At 39.7% G+C, this 26,298-nt stretch overlaps 1 protein-coding gene across 1 annotated transcript in view; it reads right to left on the reverse strand.

Annotated features, from left to right (window-relative positions):
* The window catches only part of KCNK2 (potassium two pore domain channel subfamily K member 2), a 96,452-nt gene that overhangs the window by 34,209 nt on the left and 35,945 nt on the right, over positions 1 to 26,298 (reverse strand). The window contains exons 4-5 of the mRNA XM_081112196.1: positions 11,301 to 11,461; positions 8,656 to 8,842 (exon numbers count right to left, since the gene is read on the reverse strand). Coding sequence (XP_080968322.1) covers positions 8,656 to 8,842; positions 11,301 to 11,461 — 348 coding nt within the window. The remainder of the gene's footprint in view (positions 1 to 8,655; positions 8,843 to 11,300; positions 11,462 to 26,298) is intronic.

Consider the following 26,298-nt stretch of genomic DNA (forward strand, 5'->3'; position numbering starts at 1 on the left):
GCTTCTATGTCTCTGGATCTTTTGTTCAGTTTATTTTGTTCATTAGATTCCACATATGAATGAGATAATGTAATACTTTGTCTTTCTCTGGTTGGCTTATTTCACTTAGCATAATACTCTCCAGGTCCCCCCATGTTAAGCTAATAATTCGAACTGCCATCTTTCTCACAGTCTCGTTCAGAACTCTGAAGTGAAAGACGGGTTTGTATTGGCTCCTTGAAATCTCAACAGCAAGTGTCCCCACTTTTCAACGGAGAAGACAGAGTCTCAGTAGGTAAAGTAACATGTCAGGTCTCCCAGGAAGGGAGGCAGCAGAGCTAAATTCAAACCCAGGCCCGCCTGGCTCCGTATCCCAGGCTTTTGCATTGACCTGGTTGTCCACGTCACCTATGATGCCATCCTTCATCCACCAGCCTTGTTTGCCCACACTGAATGGTAAACACCGAACTGGGCTGCAAACACTAAATCAAACAAGGCGTGCCTCTTCTTGAAGGGTCTTGCCTAGAAACCAGGTGAGTCTGAAGATAAGCATTATTTTACCAGAAGCCTCCTCACCTTGCTTCTGTCCTCATTCCAACAATTTCTAACAGTTGGCCCTATTTAAAGAACCTACCTATCCCATGCCCTCACCCCTTAAACTTAATTTTCTTTCCCTGTGATACTCCTGACTCAGAGAATATTACTTATAAAAAAATGATGATGAAAGGAGACTTGACTTGGAGTGGTGAACACACACTGTCATATACACATGATGTATTATGGAATTGTACATGTGAAACTTGTATAATTTTACTAACTAATGTCACCCCAATAAATTCAATAAAAATTTTTAAAAGCCCTAGCCTGAGAATCATCTAGCCATTCTGGGCTAAGTTATCAACATTATTTCTAAAATGCTATCTGTATTTTATGTTTGCTTGACTTTATTTTTATTAATCAAAACCATCCTGCCTTAATATAAAGGGAGAAAAAAAAACTTCCTGCTTTAGTATATCTTTCCTTTTTTATAGTAAAGCAATTTAACTGAATAAAGTGTTTTCTCCATGCTTCAAGGACTAAGAAGCTCTTTCAGTAATGTTATAAATTCTATTTTCCTTTTTACAAATGGAAATATGACTTTAGTATTAAACACTAGCTCACCCACTAAACAAAGCTTCTCATAAGCCATTGAGTCAGAAAAACACAAGGTTGCAAAAGATAAACCTGTCTAGCATTTGAACCTATATTTTGGGGAATTTCAATTTCAGCATTCAAGACATTGTCCATTTCCTGTTCAGCACTTGGTCTAAAATTAGGAAAACTGACATTAGAACATCTCACGACCATTAAGAAAGCAAGTCCAGACACTGCCTCACTCACTCATCCTTTACGAGGACGGAAACTTATAAGGTGGACACAATTATCATCCCTAGAAATTACTGTTAAGACTCAAGATAGAGCAATTTGGATTTTTTTTCATCAAATTTAGTACAATTTACTGCCAACCTCCCTAAGCCATAACTATTAATCATTGAATGATTTCCTTTTTTTTTTTGTCCATATGTTTCCACAATGCTACTAATATATCCATTCTGAATCCTGAAGTTACATAACTTCTTCTCTACAGTCCCTAGGACTTCTGAGCCATCTGGGTCAAATCCCATTTAATTAATCATGTAGATCGCTATCAGTTCTCTCATGAGTTCTCTGAGAGCCACTAGCTGAGTCAGGGTGGACCTGACTCCTTGTAGAATTTCCTACACTATCAAACAAAATAACTACCAGGATTGGTAGCTCTTCCTGCATCTCACACATTCTATCCATAGGAATAGGCAATCATTATCACTAAGTGCTAAGCACAGTATGGAATATACGTGTGCTCACTAAATTGCTGAATGAATGAATGATACAATACATCTGGCAGCCACATAAACCCTCTCTTTCCAATCAAAGCAGTTTTGGGGAGCCATTGCAGTGGTGATGGTAGTACTGACTGTTCTTTATCAGAACTCTTCCTCATCAGGCACTTTCCTTGTTATCCACTGAATTCCTGGCAAACTTTTATTAGAGACCAGCTCCATAATAGCAGTTTTAATAACTGGCCTCTGACATAGTTGCAAAGCTTTTACGCATCAGCAGGAACTGTTTTCTGCAGGGTTGCTATTAGAACAAACTGTTTTAAACAAAAATTTTAAAAAAATCTTGACGTGGTTTTTCAATAGAGATTTATATGTTTTCATGATAAAAATCCCCTTTCATTAATTAGGCAAGCTCTGAGCACTCCACTCAATGAGTCATGTTTTCGGTTATAAGGGAAAGCAATGGTGTGGTTACTAAAACCTACTTTTTCAATAATGACTTTGAAAATACGATTCTAAGAAAACTTAATTGTTAATATGAGATAAACAAATATATTTTTCCAACTCAAAAAAAATGTGATGCCAAATGACTATACAACTGTGAAAATTTGTAAGAAATAATAAACGTAAATGCACCAGAAGAAGAATCTGACCTGGGAAAGCCCCAAGTTATATTTTCTATATAGAGGAACATAAGGTACAAAACACAAAGTGAGCTTTCAATAACTAAGTGATATGAAGAAAATATCATTATTCAACTAAATATACTAAATTTCATGGATCAAAATTCCCCAAAGGGTATGTTTGAATAGCTAAATAAATGTATGTTCCAATGGGAAATGTGTTTTCATAATATCAACCATGAATATTTCTTAGAATATCTAAATTTTTGGCAAAAACTTCTGCTTTTTATTAATAAAATAGGTAATATGAGCTCACTGCTTTGTGAAACTATAAATTTGCATCTGGCTTTCATTCAGTCATATTATCTCTTATGAACACGCCTGGTTTACTAAAAGGAGTATTTTAAGGACTTCTTAGGGCAGCTTTTAAACAATTCATGGAAATACATTCTTGTCTTGCATGATCCACTCTAACCCTAGCAGTATATATTAAAGAAGCCACTAGCTTTGAAAAATATTTTAAATTGTGTTGCTAGATAATTAATTTTACTTTTCTCCAATTTTGAAGAACAACCAACTATGTTTATTCATATGTAAAAGAAAGGTCCTTTTTAGCCCTAGAAAACTGCACTCTAGAACACTGGGCCATCAGGAAGAAGCAGACAACAATCACTAAGATAGCCAACTAGCCACTAAAGCACACCCCTTGCATAAATATAAAATTAAAATTCACTGGGAGCACCCTTGCCAGTGTGGCTCAGTTGGCTGGGCGTCATCCATCACCAATAGGTTGCAGGTTCGATTCCCAGTCAGGGCACATGCCCAGGTTGCAGGCTTGATCTCTGGTAGGGGGCATGCAGGAGGCAGCCAATCTATGTTTCACTCTCACATCAAAGTTTCTCTCTCTCCCTCTCTCTCTCTCTCTCCTCCCTTCCTCCCCTTCTAAAAATTAATAAAAAATATTTTTTTAAAGAATTTGCTGGGAGGGCTCTTCCTGCAGAAAAATTAGTGAGTGCTGACTTCCTCTGTTCAGTCACATACACAGAGAAACCTAATGCTGTGTGGTTCTGTCGTGATGCGTGGTCTCTAAATGCTTTTGATTCGTTATCACCGCAATGAAAAGGTTCTGAGCATGCACATTTAAATATATGTTCTTATGAATTAGAAAACTATTATGCACTAATTTATATCATGCATTATGACATGTAAGGAATGAGGCCTACGAATACATAGAATCAGGAGCTGTCCTGTTTTCTTCCCGTGGTAGGAAGTCTTTCTGCACAGACTTCCTTGCCCATTCCCTGGGGATGAGCCCTCTGCTTCGGCGTTCTGGTCTAAAACACCACATGCTCACTGCCCTTGGGATGCTCCTAATAGTTACACCAAGGCTACAACCTGTATCCTAAACATTTATACATCACCCTCTCAAATTTACTTTTCTTTTCATAACACCACAGTTTGAATTTGTCTTCCAAGAAGTTCAATACAACAATGTAACTGATCCCTAATCCCTGTCAAAGGACTTGCAGGCTTGAGAAGAGCACCAGCCAATGAGGGTGCATCACAAGAGGTTCAACTTGCTTTTCTTTGGAGGTTGAAGACCCAATAGAAAGATGAGAAGTTTTAAGTTACAGCAGTGCCTCTTGTGTTTCCCAGCAAAAAATGCCAAAATGAAGTGAAAACGCTGCCTGCAGTGACATCTAAGAGCAAGAGAGAAGGTTCTAAAAAAGTAAACAGCCAATAGTCCCCAGGTGGGGTACTTGCCTTAACTCCAGGGCTAATTGTACTTGAGAGTCTCAAAGCACCCAGAAGCAAAGACTATTTTTACGTCGAACTGTATGAGGCAATTCTTTCCCAAGGTCCTTTTAAAAAACTCGTAATTTCTGTTTTTCCAAAGACTTTGGCAAAGGGCACACATTTCCTACCCAGCCTTTGCCACACACCTGCCCCCTCATCCACATTCTCATTCTCATTCCCAAAACGCTCCCTAGGCAAAAGGACCACAATACTAGCAGCAGGGCTCCAGTCTCACAAAGACCAAAACAGCCACAGCATACATCAATTAAGCAGACAGACAGACATCAGAAGCTGCTGTCAATCTGCCTCTTCTCTAATTTATCTTTCTCAGCATTTGCTAACGATTAGTAAAGTGTATTTCTACCATTTTTCGTTATTTCCTCTGTAAAATTAAAGTAATGAATTTAAAGAGGGTTACAACAAAAAGAAATCGCAGTAATAAGATGTTTACTAGACTAAACTCAATGCCATGCAAATACCATTTTGTTCCCGTTCCCCCACAAAACGGCGCCGTGGCTCTGAACTTCAGGGTCGGCACTGATCCACACACTTCACTCTGCAGGCAGCTGAGACTGAACATTAACAAGCCCACATGAGCTAGCCAGGTTCAGAGTGTTGATTTCTTAAAGTAAGTTAAAAAAATTGTTTTTCATCTTCTACAAAACCATAAAGTAAAAATATTTGTCCTTTTTTTTTCTCTGGTACTCTGGTTGCAAATATCAACATTATTTTAGGATTCCACCCACATTTCTTTTATTTATAATTTTTGTTGCCTTAGAGTCTCAGACCATGTGGTCCCTATACTAGATTGACACAGTCTGCCAATTGTTGAAAATAACGCATACACTGTATTATAGCATTGAAATTTGCTAAGAGTGTAGAACTTAATTGTTCTCACCCCAAAAAAATAAGGGACACATATGTGAGGAGATGGATGTATTAATTAACTAGGAGGCGGGAATCCTTTTACTAGTACAATGTCTATGTATATGAAAATGCCATGATGTATACTTTGAATATCTTACAATTTTATTTATCAACTGTATCTCAATAAAGCTGAAAAATAAAACGGTGCATTACCATAAAAATAAACATTAAAAATAAAATACAAATACAATGTTTTTCACCTAAAAATAGAAGATATATCACCTAATACATACGTATTCTAGTTATAAGCCCTTGTTAATTATGTTTATAAAGTGGTACAAGAGCCTAAGATTAACGTGCCATGAGTGTAAGCTTTGTTAGCATCAGTGTGTCTCACTTTCTCCTGTATTCATACACTTTCCACTTCTGCTTAAGCCAAGTAAATAGCTTTGATGAGAGGTAGAAAAATGGGTGTTTTAGGACAGAAGCGTGTAGTAGATGGAGGTACAAATGTCTGAGCTTCTTCTCTCCACATTAACCTGCCTCAGGGCCTCCATCCAACCCACAGATGTGTACACAGTATTTTTGACCAAAGCAAAGTGTCACTCATGAAAACATCCTCATCTTCAAAGATATACGTTCCCCGAGAAGGCAGGCTTTGCCAGGATACTGTAATTAGCCAATCAATAAAAAACATACGAACTATCAGCCTTCTGTGAGATTTTATAGAACACAACATGTTCTATAAACACATGTTCTCTTTCTGAAAACATTTAAGTGAGAAGTTTGGGTCAAGAAAGAACATTTTCTGATTCTGCATTGTTGGAGGTCTTAAGTCTTAGCAAGCATCGCCGATATTAAATGCCCAAAGTCCATTTAGACTTCTTTAAAGTTGGAGCAACTGTCTGTGTTTGAACAGATGAAATAAAAATATTAAGGACAAAACTAGGAGTGCCCAGAAGGGAAAACTGTACCAACTGCTAGTCTCCCTTGCTTAGGAGGCATGGCAGTTTTTCCAGGTGTTAATGATTAAATTAGAATGTGGCCACTTGTTAAACTTATGAGACTACAGTTCTTTATTTTTAGTTGAAGGTTTTGACTTCTGTAAAAATGTTATTTTGAATATATTTTAAATCGTAAGATTAAAGGAAAGAATTTTTTGTGCACTTTTTTTTTCATTTAATGGCAATGATTTTCAAGTTTCTACAAATAGGGTAATTGTAAAGCATTACGTATTTATTTGTGAAAAAAATGTATATATTCTCATTCCAAGAAATATAATAAATGAGCGAAGTTGAATAAATGCTTTAAAGTTTACCATATTGCCAATGGTTTCACAACCATTCTCTTGCATTTATTAAGTAAAATAAAAATGATTAAGACTAAAAAAAACAACAAGAAAACAAGAAAGAATAGTAAATAGCCAGAAAGTATAAAACTCTCCTAAAACTAAATTAGGCTGGTGAGTTTACTCTGGAAAATTTAACGGCACATTCCTACTATAACGTTCAGCATGTTTTTCTAATACTTCCAACTGATTTTTTTTAAAAGAATGGTTTAGATTTTCAGTAGCTGGTCAAAATGATCCATGACTACTTTAAATTACTTTTACCACAATTATACTTTACTTAAAACTGGAGTTAGAACAATATTAAATAATATAACAGGAAAAAGGAGAGTGGGAATGACAGAAATGTAAGTCCTGAGCGCTACAACAATAAAGCAAAAGCAAGGAGTCCGGAGCTGCCTCTTGCTTCAACAGTGTTTGGATGGAACAGACCCAGGGACGCCCCTTCTCCCAGCCTCCGGCCACTCTCCAGCCTCTGATCCAGTCACCACCGTCAGCACCACCTCCAAGACCAGCCAACACACCGGGTTTTTTCTACCTTAACTCCTTATGCCAAACAACCATGAGCTCCCAGATCCGTCAGAATTATCCCTCCTGCATGGAGGCTGCGGTCAACCACCTGCCCCCCTCCCCCTGCCTCTCTGAGGCCGCCCACACCTACCTCTCTCTGGGCTTCTATCTGGACCCTGAGGATGTGGCTCTCCAGGGCCTGGGCCGCTTCTTCCCCAAACTGGCAGAGAAGCTCCAGGGCTCTGAGCGCAAACCCAGCGCGGTGGCCGCACTGTCCCCCAGGACGCGCTGAGGCCTCCCCAGATGAGTGGGCAGAACTCGGGGCGCCAGGGAGGCCGCCCCGGCCTTGGGGAGGAACATGACCAGGCCCCTGTGGACCTTCGTGCCCTGGTTCTGCCCCCGCAGATGCTCAGCTTTAAAGCCCTGCAGAGCCGCTTCCAGGTGAGGAGGGGAAGCTCATCCAAAAGATGGGCCACACCTGGTTCCCTCTGCAGGCTGCGGCCCCAGGCCGGGCGGGGCGAGTGGCTCTAGGAAAGGCTCCCCTTCCAGCACCACTAGGAGCCTGTGGGGCCCCAAGGCCTGTGAGGGGCCCCTCTGCCTCCCCTGGTGTCTGCCTTGTGCCTGAGCCTCTCCCCGAAACCCCAGCCATTCTTTTAACCACCCTGCAGCCCTCTCCCATGCATTGGACTAAATGAAACAACAAAGCTTTTTGCAGCAATAAATAAATAAATAAGCAAGCAAACAGCAATTGAAATAACATATATAGAAAAGAAGAAATTTTAAAATGAATAAAAAAGTGGACACTTTAACAAAGGCCTAAAATATTTTCCCGAGAACTAAAAATTAAAGACGGTAAATATCGTAGAGAAACAAGTTCTTAAGTAGCTAAGAACATCTACATTTTGCAGGTGTTTTTTAAACTAAGATATGAAAAGGCCTAAGAAAAAAGAGCAAAGATAAACTCAAATTTATGTACCTCTAAAAAAAAAAAAAAAAAAGAAAAATTAAGAGGCAGGTATTTGGGTTTGAAAAAGAGGGTGGGAATATAAAATTCTGAATAACCTGTAATTAAATCTCTTTCTTAGAATAAAAAATAAATGTCCAACTGCACCAATCTGCTTACCTCCACTGTCATGGAATGGTTTATTTTTTTTATTTTTTATTTTTGGCTTTGTCATTGTTATGGATTAAAATGTGTCTTCCAAAAATATATGTTGAAGTCCTAACCCCTAGTACTTTGGAATGCAACCTTATTTGGAAATGAGGTCCTTAGAGATGTAATTAGTATGATGAACTCACACTAGCCTAGCATTAATCCAATATGACTGGCATTCTTCGGACACAGTGAGCGAGACACGGAGAAAGCCATGGGATGATGGAAGCAGAGATGGGAGTGATGGGGCTATAAGCCAAGAAGCAACAAGGACTGCTGGACAGAAGCAAGGCAGGATTCTGACAGAGTCTCGGAGGGAGCATGCCTTTGCTGGCACCTTGAGTTTGAACTTCCAAGAGAGAATGGATTTCTTTTGTTTAAAGCAACCCAGTTTGTGGTACCTGGTTATGGCAACCTTAGTAACGAATACAGTCACTGTGTTGTGCTGCAAACCCAAGTGAAAAGTCTAAAGAAGGGGCACGGGTTAGGAGAGCCGTGGCGGTGCCAAGAAAAACTTACCTGCAACGTAGTCACCAAATCCAATGGTTGTTAAAGTGATAACCACAAAGTAAATGGCGTCCAGAGCACTCCAGCCTTCTATGTGCTTAAAGATGATAGCGGGCAGGGCAACGAAGAGCACACAGCCAAACAGTATAAATATGATTGTTGAGATGATGCGGATCTTGGTCTGACTAACATTCCACTTCTAGGGGAGAGAGCAAGAGAGTGAGAGAGAAAGAGAAATTGACTGAGATTAGCTGATTATTGGCCTACGCACAAAGCTAACTTATGTACACTGTTATCAGCAAATTAGCAAGTGGGAATTTTATTTTATTCCCTTTTATGATTAATTTTCCATTGTCTTTATAAGTCAAATTTGGGTATAACGTAACTAGCTCAAAACATCCAATGCTAATAATGATACCACTTTAGTCTTACAGAGCTTACAACAGGTAAATTACTCTCCCAAGTAAATCACATTTGCTCTTAAAATACAAATTTCAGATTTATATCATCCTTTTGTTTACCGGAACTACTCTTAAAATATTTCCAGTCTATAGGCATACAATTGATTGTGGGGTACACACAATCTAGAAATATATGAAAATGGAAAAAAAACTGAACTATGAATTAAATATTTACTACTGATCAAATTATTCCTTCTCACTCCTATCACATTTCCAATCAATATTCAGTTTGATTAAAAGTGGATGTTCAGAGACATAAAGTTCACATTTAATTCCCAGATGAGCCTGATGAACTATCTCTCGGCCTATGGTCTTAAACTATAAAACTAAATATATCAAAGATGACATATAAATAAGGATAAATCTTCCACACCTCTAAGCTACAGCTGCCATCAGAGTACCCATATTTTTTCACCTCCTTCTCTTCTCAGGAATCTCCACAGTGTGACATGAAATGAAGACTGTACAGACAGCAGTTTATCTCCAGGTCTCTTTCTGAGATGAATCGCCGTGAATTATTCATCTCTAACTGAATCTGTCCTTTCTAGGTCACAGCCCCACCATAGAAGAATCACTGAATGGTAGAGCTTGAAATTTTTCTAGACATAAAGGTCAATGAAACCATAGAATGGAAAATAGAAAGAAAAGTTTCGCTAGTCCACCGTGCTTATCGCACACCTGAGAGCTACGTGACTTCACATTTGTAAAGTTCTCAGAAGTGTTTAGTGCTAAATGCAGAATCATGACCCCTGGACTGTATCCCCTTAACAGGGCACGGAATTTGTCTAATGCACTGATGTAGATGCAGCACAAAAGACACTGCCCAGCATCCAGTAGGTGCTTAAAACTCTGTTGAATAAATGAACAATTCAGTACTGTCAAGTTCACGCCTCTCCTCCTACCTCTCAATTAATATAAATACAAGATATTTTTATATCAATATAAGAAAAGTATAACACCATACAGAGGATAAAACTCCTGTTTGGGAATAACCACACCTACTCCACTCTTAACAGTAAAAATATTTGAGAGTGAACTTTGAACTTAAATATGAAACATAATAATGCTAAAAACTAGAACTATGATTTAAATTGAAAAACCATACTCGAGTCTTATTTCATCCATAGAGTTAAATGTAAAATGCTCTGACAATTTGGTGAAAATATGAAAATGTCATTTAATAATAACTAAAATGTATTTGGAATAGCGGTGACAGTAGTAATAAATCATTTATAACCCCATCCTCTCACACAATCATTTTCTCTATCCAGAATTTTCTTCAAGAATAGATGTTTGCACTCATGATGTTATTGTTTTTTACTTAAAACTGTAACAGAAGCATTTTCATTTTATTTTTTTCTATTGAATGTAATGTGGCCATGAACATCTATATATATATTACTGTTGGTTCTACTGAATTATATCACTTTGATAGATTTCTATCAATGACATTACTAAATTAGGTTGTATGGCCATCTTAATTGTGTTTGTCATATAGTTCTATATCCTTCATAGAAGGGTTATATGTTTACAGTGACACCAGCAATGAACAAGGGTATCAAAACAATTTTTAAATAATAAAATATTGCCAGTCTTTACTAGTTCTGTTAAACTTTAACCTATATTATCTCTAACTCTCAGAGTAATGTTTCATTGTCAGTAGTTCTACTCACATTAAATAAATTGCAAAATATAGCTAGGAGACAATATATCTAGAATTTGAACTAGGGCTGTCAGATTTCTACTTTTTTTAAAAAATATATTTTATTGATATTTTACAGAGAGGAAGGGAAAGAGATAGAGAGTTAGAAACATCGATGAGAGAGAAACATCGATCAGCCGCCTCCTGCACATCCCCCACTGGGGATATGCCCGCAACCCAGGTACATGCCCTTGACCGGAACCGAACCCGGGACCCCCAGTCCGCAAGCCGACGCTCCATCCACTGAGCCAAACCGGCTCCGGCAGATTTCTACTTTTTAATGCATATTTTAAGAGTTTTCTCATGCATTAATTTATTCATTCAGATAAGTATAAAAATAACTATTCAGTGAGTTACATGCTAATAGGAGTACATATAAATTGTTATGGAAAATCCAATAGTGAATGTATAGCTGCTCTGAGGTAATGGAAAAAGTGTAATATTTTAATACATTAAACAATAACCACATGTAGTTAAAAGGCTATCATACTTACAATAAACGTATCTTCCACTTTTGCAATTCCTTTCCCAAATATGGTCCCTAGCTGATCTCCAACTCCAGCCAACAGAAAACCAAAGAGGGGAATTCCCAGTAAGGCATAGATGATACAGAATATTTTCCCCCCTTCTGTGCGTGGTGAGATGTTTCCAAACCCTAGATAAATTTAAGAAAAAAAGAATTTGGTTGTTTATAAATGAGTACTAGTTTAAAACACATGACTTCAAGGTCAATTAAAAAATTCCTAAATATTACATCAATCACAGATTTCAATTAGTTTAAGAATCCTTTTGTATTACATAAACTTTTAATATATTTTAAATATAAAATACATATAAGCAAACATTTCAACAATCTACAAAGTAAACCCATTGTTCCAATTAAACTAGATAATGAGAACTGAGGGGGTAACACGTGTAATAAAGCAAATATTTAATTAAATGTACTTCTGTCTCTCTATACTTAAAATCCTGTTAGCTACAAGGTTTTCATTGCCAGTTACTGAGAGGAGTGTATTGCTTTAATGGGCCACTATCTGGTCACGTTAACCATACATTTTTCTCCCCCTAATATTTCCATCTTTCCCTTCTTCCTACTCAGGCAGTTTGGTGTTCATTGCTAGTCCACTCATCTACTGACGTTTTTGTTTTAATGTACGTATCTAATTTTCAAGAACTTTGCCTTTTGTCATTAGCCTGTTTTTATGAAATGAAAATAGTAATTATATTCATTTCTTTGTTTGTACCGTGTATTAACTCAATTCCTTGAGCGAAGTGCTACCCTTCCTTTATTTAGGTGAGTTTCTTCAAGTGTTTGCGAATTCCTGGCTGTATTTTCATACTTGTAAGCACAGTACAACACTAGATTGGTTAGTATTTGTGGCTGCAATGGATTTCCCAGTCTCAGTGAGAATCATGGTTGAGCTGGTGGTATATGTAAGATTCTCTTTAAAGGAGCCCTGGTTGAAGTAGACTTGTGTTGGCCAAAAAGAGGGAGACTCATGTCTGGCCAGGCTCTCCTAGTGGGTGTGCACTTCACATAACTCTTGAGAGAGAAGGGTCTCCTAATTCCTCATGATGGCCACCAACTCCCAGCCACCAACTGCCCTCTAGCCTGCTGCCTGCTCTGGGAATATCTCTAAACTTAACTCTGAAATGCTTGTATTTACATCTTTATTCTGGAGGTGAAGACTGGACACAGCTACAAAATTCCACAAATGTTGGTTAATTTATAGGCTACTGGCCCTGGGCTCCTTTCTGCTTCTAATTTTGGTGCCTTCAGAAAAATTTTCTCTATGGAATCCTCTGTTTTGCTTCTATGGGGGACGTGGGCTCCCCAGTTCAAAAAGAGTTCATTGTCAATCTGAATCTATACTAATATGCTCCATATCATCCCCCAAATCCATCCTACTGTGGTTCCCTCAATCCTTCAACCTCCAGCCACCTCCCTGCCTTCAACCACACTATGGAATTCTTTTCCCATTATTTTTATATGGTTTTTTTTATCATCTCAGTGCAACTTTTTGGGTATATGAGGTAAAATGCATGTTTATATCAAACAGCTGATAAAGTAAATTCATGTTGTATCAGATGAAGAATTAGATGTGTGAATTTAATGATGTTTTTTACGGTGGTAAATATTGATCATCTAATAAAACATCCACAGATTTAGAGTAAGATATGCAAACATCATGATTTTTAAAGCATTTTACTTAAAAGTCTAAGATTATCTGATTGAGAGAGAAATCGGGATGAACAGCCTGTAAAAATTTCACAATTTATTGTAGCCATTTCTGGATCTACTGCTCACTATATGTGTGACCCTGGGCAGATTATTTCCTCAGCTGGTGACAGGGTATGATTGTTATTATTATCTACTTCATCGAGCTGCAAATACTAAGTCAGCTGTTACATGAAGAGTGCTTAGAAAAATTTATTACACGGTATGCGCTCAATATACGTATGTTAGGCACGGTGATCATTATGATTATCATTATTATTGAAATAGTACCGGTAGGAGCAAAAAGTAGCCAATCGTGTATTTAACCCATGTATTTAAGAGCCAGTAGAATGGGTCATGATTACACAACGCTCTCCACTGCGTTCTGAAATGTTCTGTCAACCGTGGGGGCCATCCTTTGGAAGGAGCATTGGCAAACAGCACGCAGAGAGGAAGGCAACTTCTCACCCTAATGGCTGAAAGGATGGAGAATGTTCATGCTGAAGAAAAGATGGAGAAGGGAAGAATGCAGACCAGCTGCTCTCAACTATCGGAATGATCAAAACATGGGAAGGAAAGAGACCTACTGTGCTGCTCAAGGCAAAGAACAAAAGGAAAGGATGCAAGCTACAGAACGTGAGCTCACGCTGGGGTAACTACCACTTAAACGGTGTAAGTGGCTGTAAGAGGCAGGCAGTGACATTTGACATTTGGCATTGCTGTTTGACATTTTGGACCGAGCAGTACCACCATCACATTTTGCCACTGTCCTCTTAAAGGACACAGTTTTTCCTGTTCCAGGATCCAATCCAAGATTATGCATTACATTTAATTAAAACATCTTTTTTACCAGTTGTTTTTGTTTTAATCTCCTGGAATAGTTCCTAAGCCTTTCTTTGTCTTTCATGACTTTGATGCTGTTTAAAGAATACAAACCAGTTATTGCTATTTAATTGTGTCTGGTACATCCTCACAAACAGATTCAAGGGATACATTTTTGGCAGGAATATCACATACGTGATACTGGGTCTTTCTCGGTGCAGCACAACCAGAGGCACATGATGGTTTGTCTTAGGTGATGATGTTGACCTTGAGTAGTTGGTTAAAAATGTGTCCACTACATTTTCCCATTGAAAAGTTACTATTTTGACCTTTGCAATTAGTAAGTCATTAAGGGGGAAACACTTTGAGAGTATGTAAACATCTGTTCCTCAGACTTTTACTAATGAGTTATAGTATTTGGAAATAAACATGTAAACAGTGCTAGAAAACAAAATGTTGAAGGTAGGTGAAATAGTAGGATAGTAAATGAGATAATAATAATTTCACATAGAAGATAAAAAGCCCAGAATTACTAACAGATCCCAGGGTGCGGAAAAAGGAATCAGAGGAGTGAGCAAGGTTGTTGTCCATCCACTGTCTTGTTCTGAGTGGCTTCAGAAACCTCCATGGGTTGTAATGGACACACAAGTCCCTATATAAGAAGGAGGAGGGACTGGGAGCTCCTGAGTCAGGATAAAGAGCCTGCCATGGCTGGCCCTTAAGACCTAGGGGTAACTGGCAGGACCATGGGCTCTGATGTAAGGAGTCCACACATTTAACTAATTTACCTCCCACCTGCACTTATCTGCTCTTGAAACGTTCTCTATCAGAACAGTATGTGCAAAGGGTCCATCCAGGGCACATGCAAGAAAGGCCCAGAAACGTTGTATTGAGGCAGGTTAGTATAAAGCTAGGAAAATTCCTTGGCAAGTGGAATGGGGAAACGGACAGTTAAAGAGAAGGCTGAACAATTTACAGCCAGCTAGTAAATCACAAGATTTTGTCTTCCCTAACCAAGGACACTCAGAAGCAAATGGTTTACATCTTCCAGACCATGCCAGGGCAGACAAACCTCGGTCCTACTCCCTTTCTGGTGACGTCTTTGAAGGTAAAACTGACCAGAGAATGATCCTGATCCCTCTAAATGCTCATTTTGATGCACGAGAGTGTCAAAGAACACATCTGGAAAGCTGATGAATATTCTGATTGAGACCTCCCCTAAAATTCCCACCAGATAAAAACCCTTAAGACAAAGGACCCAGAGCGAGCTGTCCCTTGAGTATGCCTGTGCCTGCATCTCCTCCCCTCCCCGCCCCCCCCTCCCCCCCCCCCGCCTTCTTCCCTCAGGCATGTATCTTTGCTTTCTTTCTCCTAAGCTCTAAAGCTCCCAGGAGATTTGCAACCAGGGGAGCAGTAGGCAGTGGCAGCTTGTTCCTGGCTATACCCTGAACCTGTCTCCAGAGTCCTCCTTTTGCTCATGTACCTTATTTCCTGAGTCCATGCAGCCCAGCTGGCTCATTTCTTCTGCCTCTGAAACTTTCTTTCTAAAGGGCCAAGGCAGCTGTGCCTAGGATCACTCCTATTGCTATGATCTTGCTTCTATCTTAAGCCGTCCTTTCTTTCACTGTCCCCAGCTTTAATAAATGTACCCTCAGAGTTGCGTGGACTCATGTCTTTCAATCTGTCCTGCATAAAGTCAGGAACACACACAGTGCAGACCACCTGGGTCCTGGTCCCTTTCTGGGGACAGCATCAAGGTTATATGGAGAAGCCAAAGGCCATCCAAAGGTTAGACAGTCAGGGGATGTTTAACCAGAACTACTAGCATTTGGACCAGTGTACTATTTCTGTAACACTATCCAAGAATGGAACTCAACTGCTTTAACCCTGTCCTACATTCTAACATCAGTAAGTGAAGCACCAAGAACAGGAAGTCCTTGGCACTTGTCAAGGTGGACTGTTTTGACATCAGTTCTCTGATTATTCCAGAGAGCCCTGCTAGGGTCCAACGCTGCTCTTTATTGCCTCCCCAGATGAATATCGATGCGGCCCTACCTCAGGGCCATTACCCTATTCCACCCCATGTCCTCTTTTTGCACAAGAGGGCAAATGTCTTCAGTTATATCCATAAGAAGTATCGTGCCTCCCAGAAGGATGGGGGTCAAATTTTTTTTAAAAATATTTTTTTAAAATTCTGACTGTGGCATTGCTATAAATAGATTCTATTGTTTAAAAAATAAAAGCCTACCTTTCAGAGGGCTCCATTTGACCTACACCATGCAAGTTCAAAGGGCATCAGAAACCAGAGCTCTAGGTTTTCATCCATTACTGGTTCAGATTTGGCCCGGAGGCGACTGGGACATCTTCAGATAAGCTTATGGAGGATTTCCTCAGGAAGCCTGCTTACATCCCCAATACAATGGCCCCAAATCAAAAGAGAATTCTAGGTAGAAGGAAATCTACCTTTCATTGATCAAAAAATTGAGACCAGTCCCTTGTGGCATCTCCGTGCTGCATTTTTATCATCTCCCTAACAAAGTGAGCAGAAGGGCGCAGGAATGAAGGAACCTGACCTGGTTCTTCTCTGAATGTATCCTGCTCCACCTTATAAACAGTTGCATGGCCACCATTGTGCTGAGCTCTGCGGTTGAGCCTGTGCCGCAGGGTAGGCATTCCTCATTCAATCACCTCTCCCCAGCGCACACAAAGAGTGGCCTAGCAGTTTTCTGATGTAAAGGGAACACCTGCAGATCCCCACACATTTCCCCACACTTGACAGAATCAAGTGGCTATTGGGAGGAGGGAGGGGAGATTTCTCGTGGTTTTTCCCTTTCTCTTCTCTGTATAAAGTAAGAGTAGACTTCCCTCCAAGTTTTACCACATGTTCTAACCAGTGAATAGCTGCTAGACACTAGTTAACTGACTTGATATGATTAATGGCTTTATGAGTCACAGATGAAAGGTATCCATTAACCCTAAGCCATAGTTTGTCAAGCTTTTAAAATATTAATCTTTGTGACTGTCTGGCCAGCAGGCCGCATCTTCATTGCCCAGAGGTTTGACAGACTATAACAAGATGAAAAAGAAACAGCATTAAGTGGTGGTTTCCTTTAACTCCTAAATGAATGCTGTTCCCCCCTGAGAATGCAGCTATCAGTTTATGGCATCTCACATGCATAACAAGAGAGTGAAAGGAGTGTCAGTCATCCAGCTTCCAAAGAGCTCCAGGGACTAGGGCAGAGTGAGGAATGATGGGGCCTGGCCTTGGAGGAGGTGGGGTGGAGCAGAGACCAGAGAATGAGACCTGGGGGTTTAGGGGTGGGGTTCATTGGTATACCAGGATTGGCTTGAAAACCAATTGTTAAATTTTCAGGAATTTTTCAAGTCAGCTGACTTCACATTAGTAACTTGAAATCAGTTACACTAGGAATATTTTCCACTGCAGAAATTAGCATGTCCTACGATTGAGGGCTTCCCCACCCCCTTGCCACCTACTATTTACCAATATGTGACAGAATATAACAGGGTCAAAGTTAAGAAACTGTAAGTAGTCTGTGCCATTAATTTGGATGGAAGCCCAGCCAATACCTGTAAGTCAACTCTTGGCATTTATAGGAGTACATCACACAGAATAGCTATCATCTCTTCTCTTCTTCATATCACTTTCAGGGAAGGACCTTCTATAGGCAACTCCTGTAACTCCATTATGGATCATCTGGCAGGAGGCCCCTACCTTCCCCTGTCTGAACAGTCCCCAGTGGATAGTTCCATTTTCTGACGGAATTTATTGATACTACAGATAAATGATGCCCTCCTTCAAGCACTGCAAGCATTGGTAATTATTTAACTTGTCCTAATTTAATTAAATAAGGAAGCCATTAGACTGAGGTAGTTCAAACTAATACCTTAGCAGCCTACTTAAGCAAACCCAAACCTAACCTAGAAAATGCTCCAAGGTTAAGAAACCAAAACCTATGGACAACCAATCACAAACAGCCAACTGGAATTTCCCAAATAAGGCACCCCCTTAAGCGACAGCCAATCAAAGAACTTCTTTATAAAAATCTTTCCCTGGCTCCTGTCAGTGGGTCCCTTCTAACACTTCCTGTTTGGTATGGCCCAACTCAAATCCACTTTTGCTCAAATAGACTCTTAACATTTTTAATATGCCCCACTTTATTTTTTAGCATTTGCAACAATCCATTTAATAGCTATCTGATTTCATATGTAGATATATTTTTTTCAAGTAGCTTGCCACTTACCATAATTGACAACCAATAAATATTTCTTGACAAGCACATAAACCTCACAATATTCTATAAAGAGGGTAAAGATAAAGAAAAATATACAGACAAATACAGTGTTTCTCTGTGGGAACTCATAAAAAATTAAAAATTAAAAAGTTCTCCTTCATTAATAAATAAATGTACTATCTTTGCATTCAAAATAACCCAGTTTTTACATTTTACAACTTAATGAAATGATTCTAAAATGCATCTGCAATAAAATGAATAATAATAGTCAATAAATATTTAAAAGGAAGACTAATGTAAAGTTTACTGACAAATTAAAAAGATGCTATCTATAGTTTTAATTAAAGTTATGTGGCAAATTACTAAATAAAAACAATAGAAAACATAGGAAAGGTTCCCAGCATGCAAATGAATTTAATATTTTATAATATTACCAGATCGATTAAAGTATCAAATATTTTTAATACGATCCAAAACTATTATACCAAAAAGATAGGAGAGTAGTTCTCTAAGCGTAACTCCCAGGACAGAACAATAAAGAAAATGAAGGATAAATATGACTACACAAAAATATAAGAATGCTGTATGTGAAAGGAAGGGCAAAATCACTCTGTAAAAGCCAAACGTTTTTGCTGAGTCAGTGAAGAAAGACCCAAATGCTTCTAACTAGTCCGAGGAGGATCTCTCTTGATCAAAGAACTAAGCTTCCATTTCATTTTTAGGGCTGAAGTGGCCTGACTTTGTCAGGTTTGCACCTGTGATTTGAGATGTTCTAATTCAGTCTTTCACAACACTTACTTAAACCTTAGATTATTACTTAAGAATATACCTATTAACGGAAAACTTCAAATATCCATATTGATAAAACCAAAATACATTATTGGTTAAGTGTCCACGGGACATTTACCCTGTCAAATGGCCAAATTTCACAAATAAGTTCACTTTCGTTGAAAACTATCAGGGTAACCTTGTAATAAGCGATTATTTGGATAATAGCGGCCTTTCTACCCTCTGGGTGAGACTTACATAAAGTAAGTAACATAGTTACACTGTTTAGACTTGCTGGCTGCAGCAACATACATACTTTGTACTGAAGGGTTCTATTTGTCTACTTTGCATTTCATGAAATGACTCTTTTAGCCAGCTTTCAATGTGGAGGTAGGAGTTTATGGTTACTTTTATTAACAATAGAAATGATAAAAGCAACAATAAATTAAAATTGCATTTACATAAACCCTTTGGAAGTTAAGGACATTTTTTAACAATCTAAGTAATTCTGAGCAAAAATTTAGGATGTAGGACTCTAATACCCCAATTCCATGAAGAGAAGATTTGGGTAAGACAAAAAATGCATACTATTATTTTACTCAGTTGAATTCTACATGATAAAGTATGAAGCTATACATAGGAAACGAGGAATAAAATATCACCAGAGCAATTTGTGTGATTAAATTCGGTTCACTGAAACACTTATCAATAAATACTATATGCCAATCCCTGTGCTAGATACTGAAAACACAAAAGATAAAGAAATCACTGCTTTAAGAAATTCCAAATTATTCATAAAATCGATTAAATATGCTCTCTACCAACTTTTCTTTAAACATTAATGAAGGTAAGCACACAAATGGAGAAAGATTTGCCACACCAAAAACCAAGGATGGCAATATGTGCCTGAAAAACAGTCCCATTAAAACACTGGGTTGGCATAATGTGGGTCCTATGTTTATTTTGATCTCTGAAACAGCCAGCCTCCTGGGCCTATTCAAATTAGGTCTATTTAAATGTCGAATCTATTCAGAGGCGAGAACTGCTCTCAAAATGCAGCATTTAAGCTCTAAAGGTAGGACAGTTTGAGTTCTGAATAGTGCTGTTCCTTTAAAAATAATCAGACTAGTTTGTTTCATGTCCCTCCCGACAGTAACTCAGGTGAGTGACTATCAGATAACTATAGTGGCAGCTCATTTTGCCTTGCCACTCTCTTTGACTGACTTTTTTCTTCAATATCTCATGGGTTGTCTTACCAAGGGTTTCTTAGTGGAGTATTTGTTTTCATAGAAGCCTGCCCCTTTCCCAGCCCCTACCTCCCCACATCAGGAGTGCTGGGGAGGCCCCTGAACGCTGTCATCTGAAAAATACCCTGTTTCAATATTCTTGGCCATACCAACACTATCTTATTAGGTTTACATCAATCACCACGGGGCCAGTGTTCTCAAATCTCTGCCATGCCCAGATCCAAAGGCCATACAGCTCTGAAGGCAATAAGGAGACACCCTCACCACCCTAATGCTTCGATTCTCCTTCCGGCTTCTGAAAACTTCCACTGCCACCACCCCAAGTCATCAAAATAGCCTGACTGTGGTCTTTTCCCAGCCCAATCCATTTCATAACAGTTCATTCTCCTTAAAGCACAGCTTTCGTCCTGATATTCGGTAACTTTATAAATGTCCCAAGGTCAAGTCAATGTACAAGTTACCACTTCATATTTCCCAATTGTTAGAACTTCTAGGAATATCAGACTCATCATCACCCACTGAAAAAACAAAAAAAAAGCTGGACTTTTCTGACTCCTTACATTTTTTATGTTGTTTGCTCCTTCTAGAATATAAAATTGGGGAGCAAACTCAAGCAAGTGATGTGTCCTGACGCTCCACCCTCACTAGCCTCAAAGTAAATCTGCCTCTGCCAAATTATGATGTAGGATGACCTTGATTGGAGGACCTCTTCTGGACTGACTATGGTATTACTACTATGTTACTATACTGTCATTACTACTAATAAAATAATTCTCACTACCAGTAATAAAAGCAATGGTCAACAGGCCAACACTCTTATTTATTGAACACTCTCTCTCTCTCCGTACTATAGGCCAGATATAGCACTAATCCCTTCCTAGGCACACCTAATTTAATTTTCACAACTCTATGAGATTTAAGTACAACTAATTACTCCCACTCTCTGCATGTGGAAGCTGAGGTTTATTGAAGTGAAGTATTGTGTTCAAGATTAAACATACTAAATGCTGATGCTGAGATTTAAAGAGTAAGCATTTGGGATCAAGGCTATAGATACTCTTCCTCAAACTTAAAAGATTGTCTTAATTATATAACCACAGAGCAGGTATTCATACCTATGGCCCCACCATTCTGCCAATATCTGCTGTTTTTCCTAGTCGCACTGGGAAGGAATGTAGAGGTGCATCAAAATAAGTGTGTCCATTTATTAAAGTAACTAACTCAAAGGGTTGTTTTGATATTTTTAAAAAGAATATTTTTATGTATTTCAGAGAGGAAGTGAGAGGGAGAGAGAGAGATAGAGACATCATGATGAGAGAGAATCATTGATTGGCTACCTCCTGCACACTCCCTCATTGGGGATAGAGCCCACAACCCAAGCATGTGTCCTTGACTGGAATCAACCGGGAACCCTTCAGTCCGCAGGCGGACACTCTATCCACTGAGCCAAACCATCTAGAGCGGGTTGTTTTGATATTTTATTTTAATGTTAACATCACCAAACTTCCTCTTGGCCCAGAAGCCACTTGATTGACACAGTATTTCACAAGATGTCTCCCTTGCTATCTTTAGTTGCAACTTACATAATAAAATCCTACACCCCACTTGTAAATTTGCAATTCTTTAAGAAGTGACATGTTTCTTGCCATTGTTTATTGCATGAGCTTCTAGCAAACATATTTTCCTAACAACATACAACTGCAGTTAAAGGTGGAGGGGAAATTCCCCTGCAAAGGAATCTTGCCAAAGAACAACAATAATAATCGATCTGCATATTGTTTCCTAACTTACCCAGCTTTTTCTTCAATGCATTGGTTTACATCCTGTCCCCTTTGCACCTATGCAGATATGTGCTTGGTAAGTGGGGGGAGAGAAGGAGATAATGAGAGGGGAGCAGGGAGCAGGGGTAACAGTACATTTAAATAGTATTTGACCACCACCCAGTGTTCCACTGTGACAACAGCCTCCAGCAAACATGACCTGGGAGAAGTGAGACAGCTCATCTCAATGCCCTTCTCGAACCCCACAGGCCACTTACTGTGAGAGCATCTCACTTTTCTGGATTTGATTGTATTTAAAGATGTGCATTTTTAATAAGATGTGACCACTAAATGACCACTATTTTATCTTCAGCTGAAGCCAATAAACAGATCTGTTCAAGATGTAATGAAATAATCCTGTAGAAATGGCTGTAAATTTACATGCTATTAAACTGCCTCTTATCTGATTCTGCTCTCATCCCAAGATGCCATAAGCTTTCCCATGTATTGATAGAGATTGTAAGTCTGGAATCTAAACTTTTATGATAATGCATCTCCTGAATATCACACTTTAAAGGTTACTGTTGAAAGAATTTTCCTATAGGAACGTCAGTGTAACTTGATGTTATATTCCTGATCATACTTGGCATCAAACAATAAACCATGAAAACAATAAATAAAACTATACTGTTGATTAGCAACGATTCTCTCCTTGACCAAATTTGGGTCAGGCTCTTCTGAGCTCTCTTTTTCTCTAAGCCTTGTGATGCTATGGCCTTCCTCCTAAAGTCTACTTCTAGCAAGATTCCTGCTAAATCAGTTTAGCCAGGATTCCCCATCCTCAATATCTGATAACCCTTGATATCTAATCAGTTTTCTCATCTGCCACCACCAACCAGGTGATAACTGCCTTATAGGCCTTTAACAAGAATCCTATTAGGTTATTTTAAACAAAATCCTCCCTTATCCTAAGGCTTCCCTTTAGTAATTTTCAACCTACTGGCCCTACTTCTTGCTTCCTGGTTGTAAATTTCCACTTTGCCTGGTTGGAGAGTTAAGTCCAATTCCCCTCCCCTTTAAGAAGATTCCATGGCAGTGGTCCCTGCTCCTTCCATGATAATCCTGAATAAAATCTGCCTTACCATTCTTTAACGGTATCATTGAACACTTCTTCTTTAACACTATGAGCAGTAAAATGATAAAACTCACCTACTATCAAATTGCCCTAAAAGTAATATAATAGCAATAATAAATGCAAAATTCCTTTTTTTTTCCATTTTAAAAAGTTGAATCTTGGTGGATATTAACCTGAATTATCAAGAAAGCTATGCTATTTTTGATTTATAATAATTTTCCTCCGTTGCAAACAGACTCATTCAAATTTATTTTCAAGAAAGTGCTATTTATTTTATAGCATAGTGGTTAGGACTGCAGGCTCTTGAGCCCAAATACATTGGTTTGAATCCTTGCTTTGCCATTCTGCCACTGAGAAAGTTACTTTAAAAAAAAAGAAAATCTCTTGGTGGCTCAGTTCCCCCATTTTAAAAATAAAATTTTAATTCCTTCATGTGTATGTGAGACAATACACACCAAGGAATTAGCATGGTGCTGGGCACACGTGAGTCAATGAGTATTAGCCAGCTCATGGCACTTTCTTGACCGTAAATAAAGCATGGCTCGGGCACTGCCACTGATGCTCAGAATGTGTCCACTGTTGATAAAAATAATGCTGGTGATGGTGATGGTGCTGCTGATGGGCTCCTTTTTCCCCCTGAAACATCTTTATAGTAAGGAGTTGAGCCAACTTGCTTATTCCTGCTTTTTACTTTGCCAATTATACAAGGAACAAAAACAGCTATTACTTGATACTAATCAAAAAATCCATAAGGCAAGTGCTCGAAGTTACTGTAATTCACCTTTATTGTCATAGCCAAACAGGCATTGGCCTCCAGCAGAAGACTGCATCCTCCATCAGCAAGTGGCAAATGTAATCATTGCATCCCAGCCACAACTGCGATTTTGGAGGAATTACTTTGACATACCTCAGACGATTGCTAGACCGTATCTTATCTGAGATGACCCATTATTTTTCTATATTCATAATGCAAAGCACCAAGGATTGAGGGAGAAAAGGCACCTACATTTTTTAAAACAAAACTGTAAAATGTAAAAGTTGAAATGGCCAATAGAATTCTAATCCCTTCATTACCCATTTATGGAAATCTGAGGCCAAGAAAAATTGAAATATTGGTGATAATTAGGTAGCATAGGTTAAGGAGATAAAATGTGAAGTTTTCAATTGTTGAGTGTCTATCCTATCTAATAAAAGAGAAACATGGTAATTGGTATATGACCGATACCCTTCCCATTGGCTAATCAGGGCAATATGCAAATTAACTGCCAGCCAAGATGGCGGCCGGCAGCCAGGCAGCTTAAACTGAACATGAGGCTTGCTTGCTTCAGTGACGGAGGACTGCAACGTTCCCCGCCTGCCTTGCCGGCCTCTGAGCTTGCAGTTTAAAAAACATTGTAACAAATATAGAAGCTAAACAAAATCCCAGAAACCAGCTTTCAGAGAGCTGGGATCTCAGAACTGGAGTTGAGACAGAGTTTCGATTATAGAACCAAAACAAACCAGATACCTGTTTTCAGCAGCTGAGGCCTCAGAGCTGGAGCCAAGCCTCAGAGCTAAAGCTGGCCCAGAATAAAAAAAAAAAAAAAAAAGAGAAAAAAAGGAGCAGTTGGGAGCTTCAGTCCCAGCCTGGAAACAGCCCTCAGCCCCTCACCCAGACTGGCCAGGCACCCCAGTGGGGACCCCCACCCTGAAGGGTGTGTGACCAGCTGCAAACAGCCATCATCCCCTCATCCAGGCTGGCCAGGCACCCCAGTGGGGACCCCCGCCCTGATCCAGGACACCCTTCAGGGCAAACCAGCTGGCCCCCACCCATGCACCAGGCCTCTATTCTATATAGTAAAAGGGTAATATGCCTCCCAGCACCAGGATCAGCAGAGCTGAGAGGCCTCCCGGCACCAGGATCAGCATGATAGGGGGTAGCGCCCAAACCCCCTGATCGCCCTGTGGCTCTGTGTGTGACAGGGGCGGGGCCACAACCTCCCTATTGGCCCTGCTCTGTTCCTGACAGGGGAAGGCACCCCAACCCCCTGATCGGCCCTGCTCTGTGCCTGATAGGGGGGAGCTCCCCAACCCCCTGATCACCCTGCAGCTCTGTGTGTGACAGGGTGCGGTGCCCCAACCCCCCCACCCCACGGGCCCTGCTCTGTGTGTGACGGGGTAGAGCCATAACCTACCCATCGGCCCTGCCCTGAGTGTGAGAGTGGTGGCGCCCCAACCCCCTGATCGGCCCTGCTCTGTGCGTGACGGAGGGAGCTCCCCAACCCCCTGATCGGCCCTGCTCTGTGCCTGATAGGGGGGAGCTCCCCAACCCCCTGATCACCCTGCGGCTCTGTGTGTGACAGGGTGCGGTGCCCCAACACCCCACCCCACGGGCCCTGCTCTGTGTGTGACGGGATAGAGCCATAACCTACCCATCGGCCCTGCCCTGAGTGTGAGAGTGGCGGCGCCCCAACCCCCTGATTGGCCCTGCTCTGTGTGTGACGGAGGGAGCTCCCCAACCCCCTGATTGACCCTGCTCTGTGTGTGACGGGGGGAGCTCCCCAACCCCCTGATCGGCCCTGCTCTGTGCTCTCCCCCAAGTGCACAAATTTTTGTGCACCAGGCCTCTAGTAGTTAATAAAATTTAACTTGAAATTGGGGGGTAAGGAAATATGCTTGCCCTGGCTATTACCTTGGGGCAGTAATTCAGAACTCATCAACTGTTGTCAGTGTCAGACAGGAGTGGAGAGAGTGACAGACAGCCTACCTGAAAGATGCATAATTATGCTGACACTGAACTTGATGATGACAACTGAGGTTGAGCCATCAAAGCCATTAAGGGTCATCAATTAAACTCAGTTTAAATTCAACATCCATTAGCGTCCTTTTGATTCATCTCTAGTCTGAGATTAGATTCCCATGCATTCTTTGATTTTATATCTTTGAACTAATTTATTTGTGTACCTTATTTTTTATAAGGTATGCTATAGAGGAACATTAATAATGTACATCTTACATGCTTAAAAACTATATCCTCAGTAAGGCCATGTAGCCTCAATATCGTATAAGGTTTTCTCACACAGTGTAAAGGCAAATATACTTTGCTTAATTCAATATTTATAAGTAAAAAGAATCTTGGAGGACACATCAGAATCCAGTGCTTTTCAAGCCAATTTGTGCAAATTACTTGTGCATTTTCCAAAAGTAACAATGGCATAGCCTCTAGAAAGGCGGAATCTTAGTAGTAAGTCTCTAACTGGTACGAGACAGAGATGAATAGGTATCATCAGTTCACTTAAAATTTATGGTA

The sequence above is a fragment of the Myotis nattereri genome (assembly GCF_964212035.1).
Source record: "Myotis nattereri genome assembly, chromosome: 18".
NCBI lineage: Eukaryota > Metazoa > Chordata > Mammalia > Chiroptera > Vespertilionidae > Myotis > Myotis nattereri.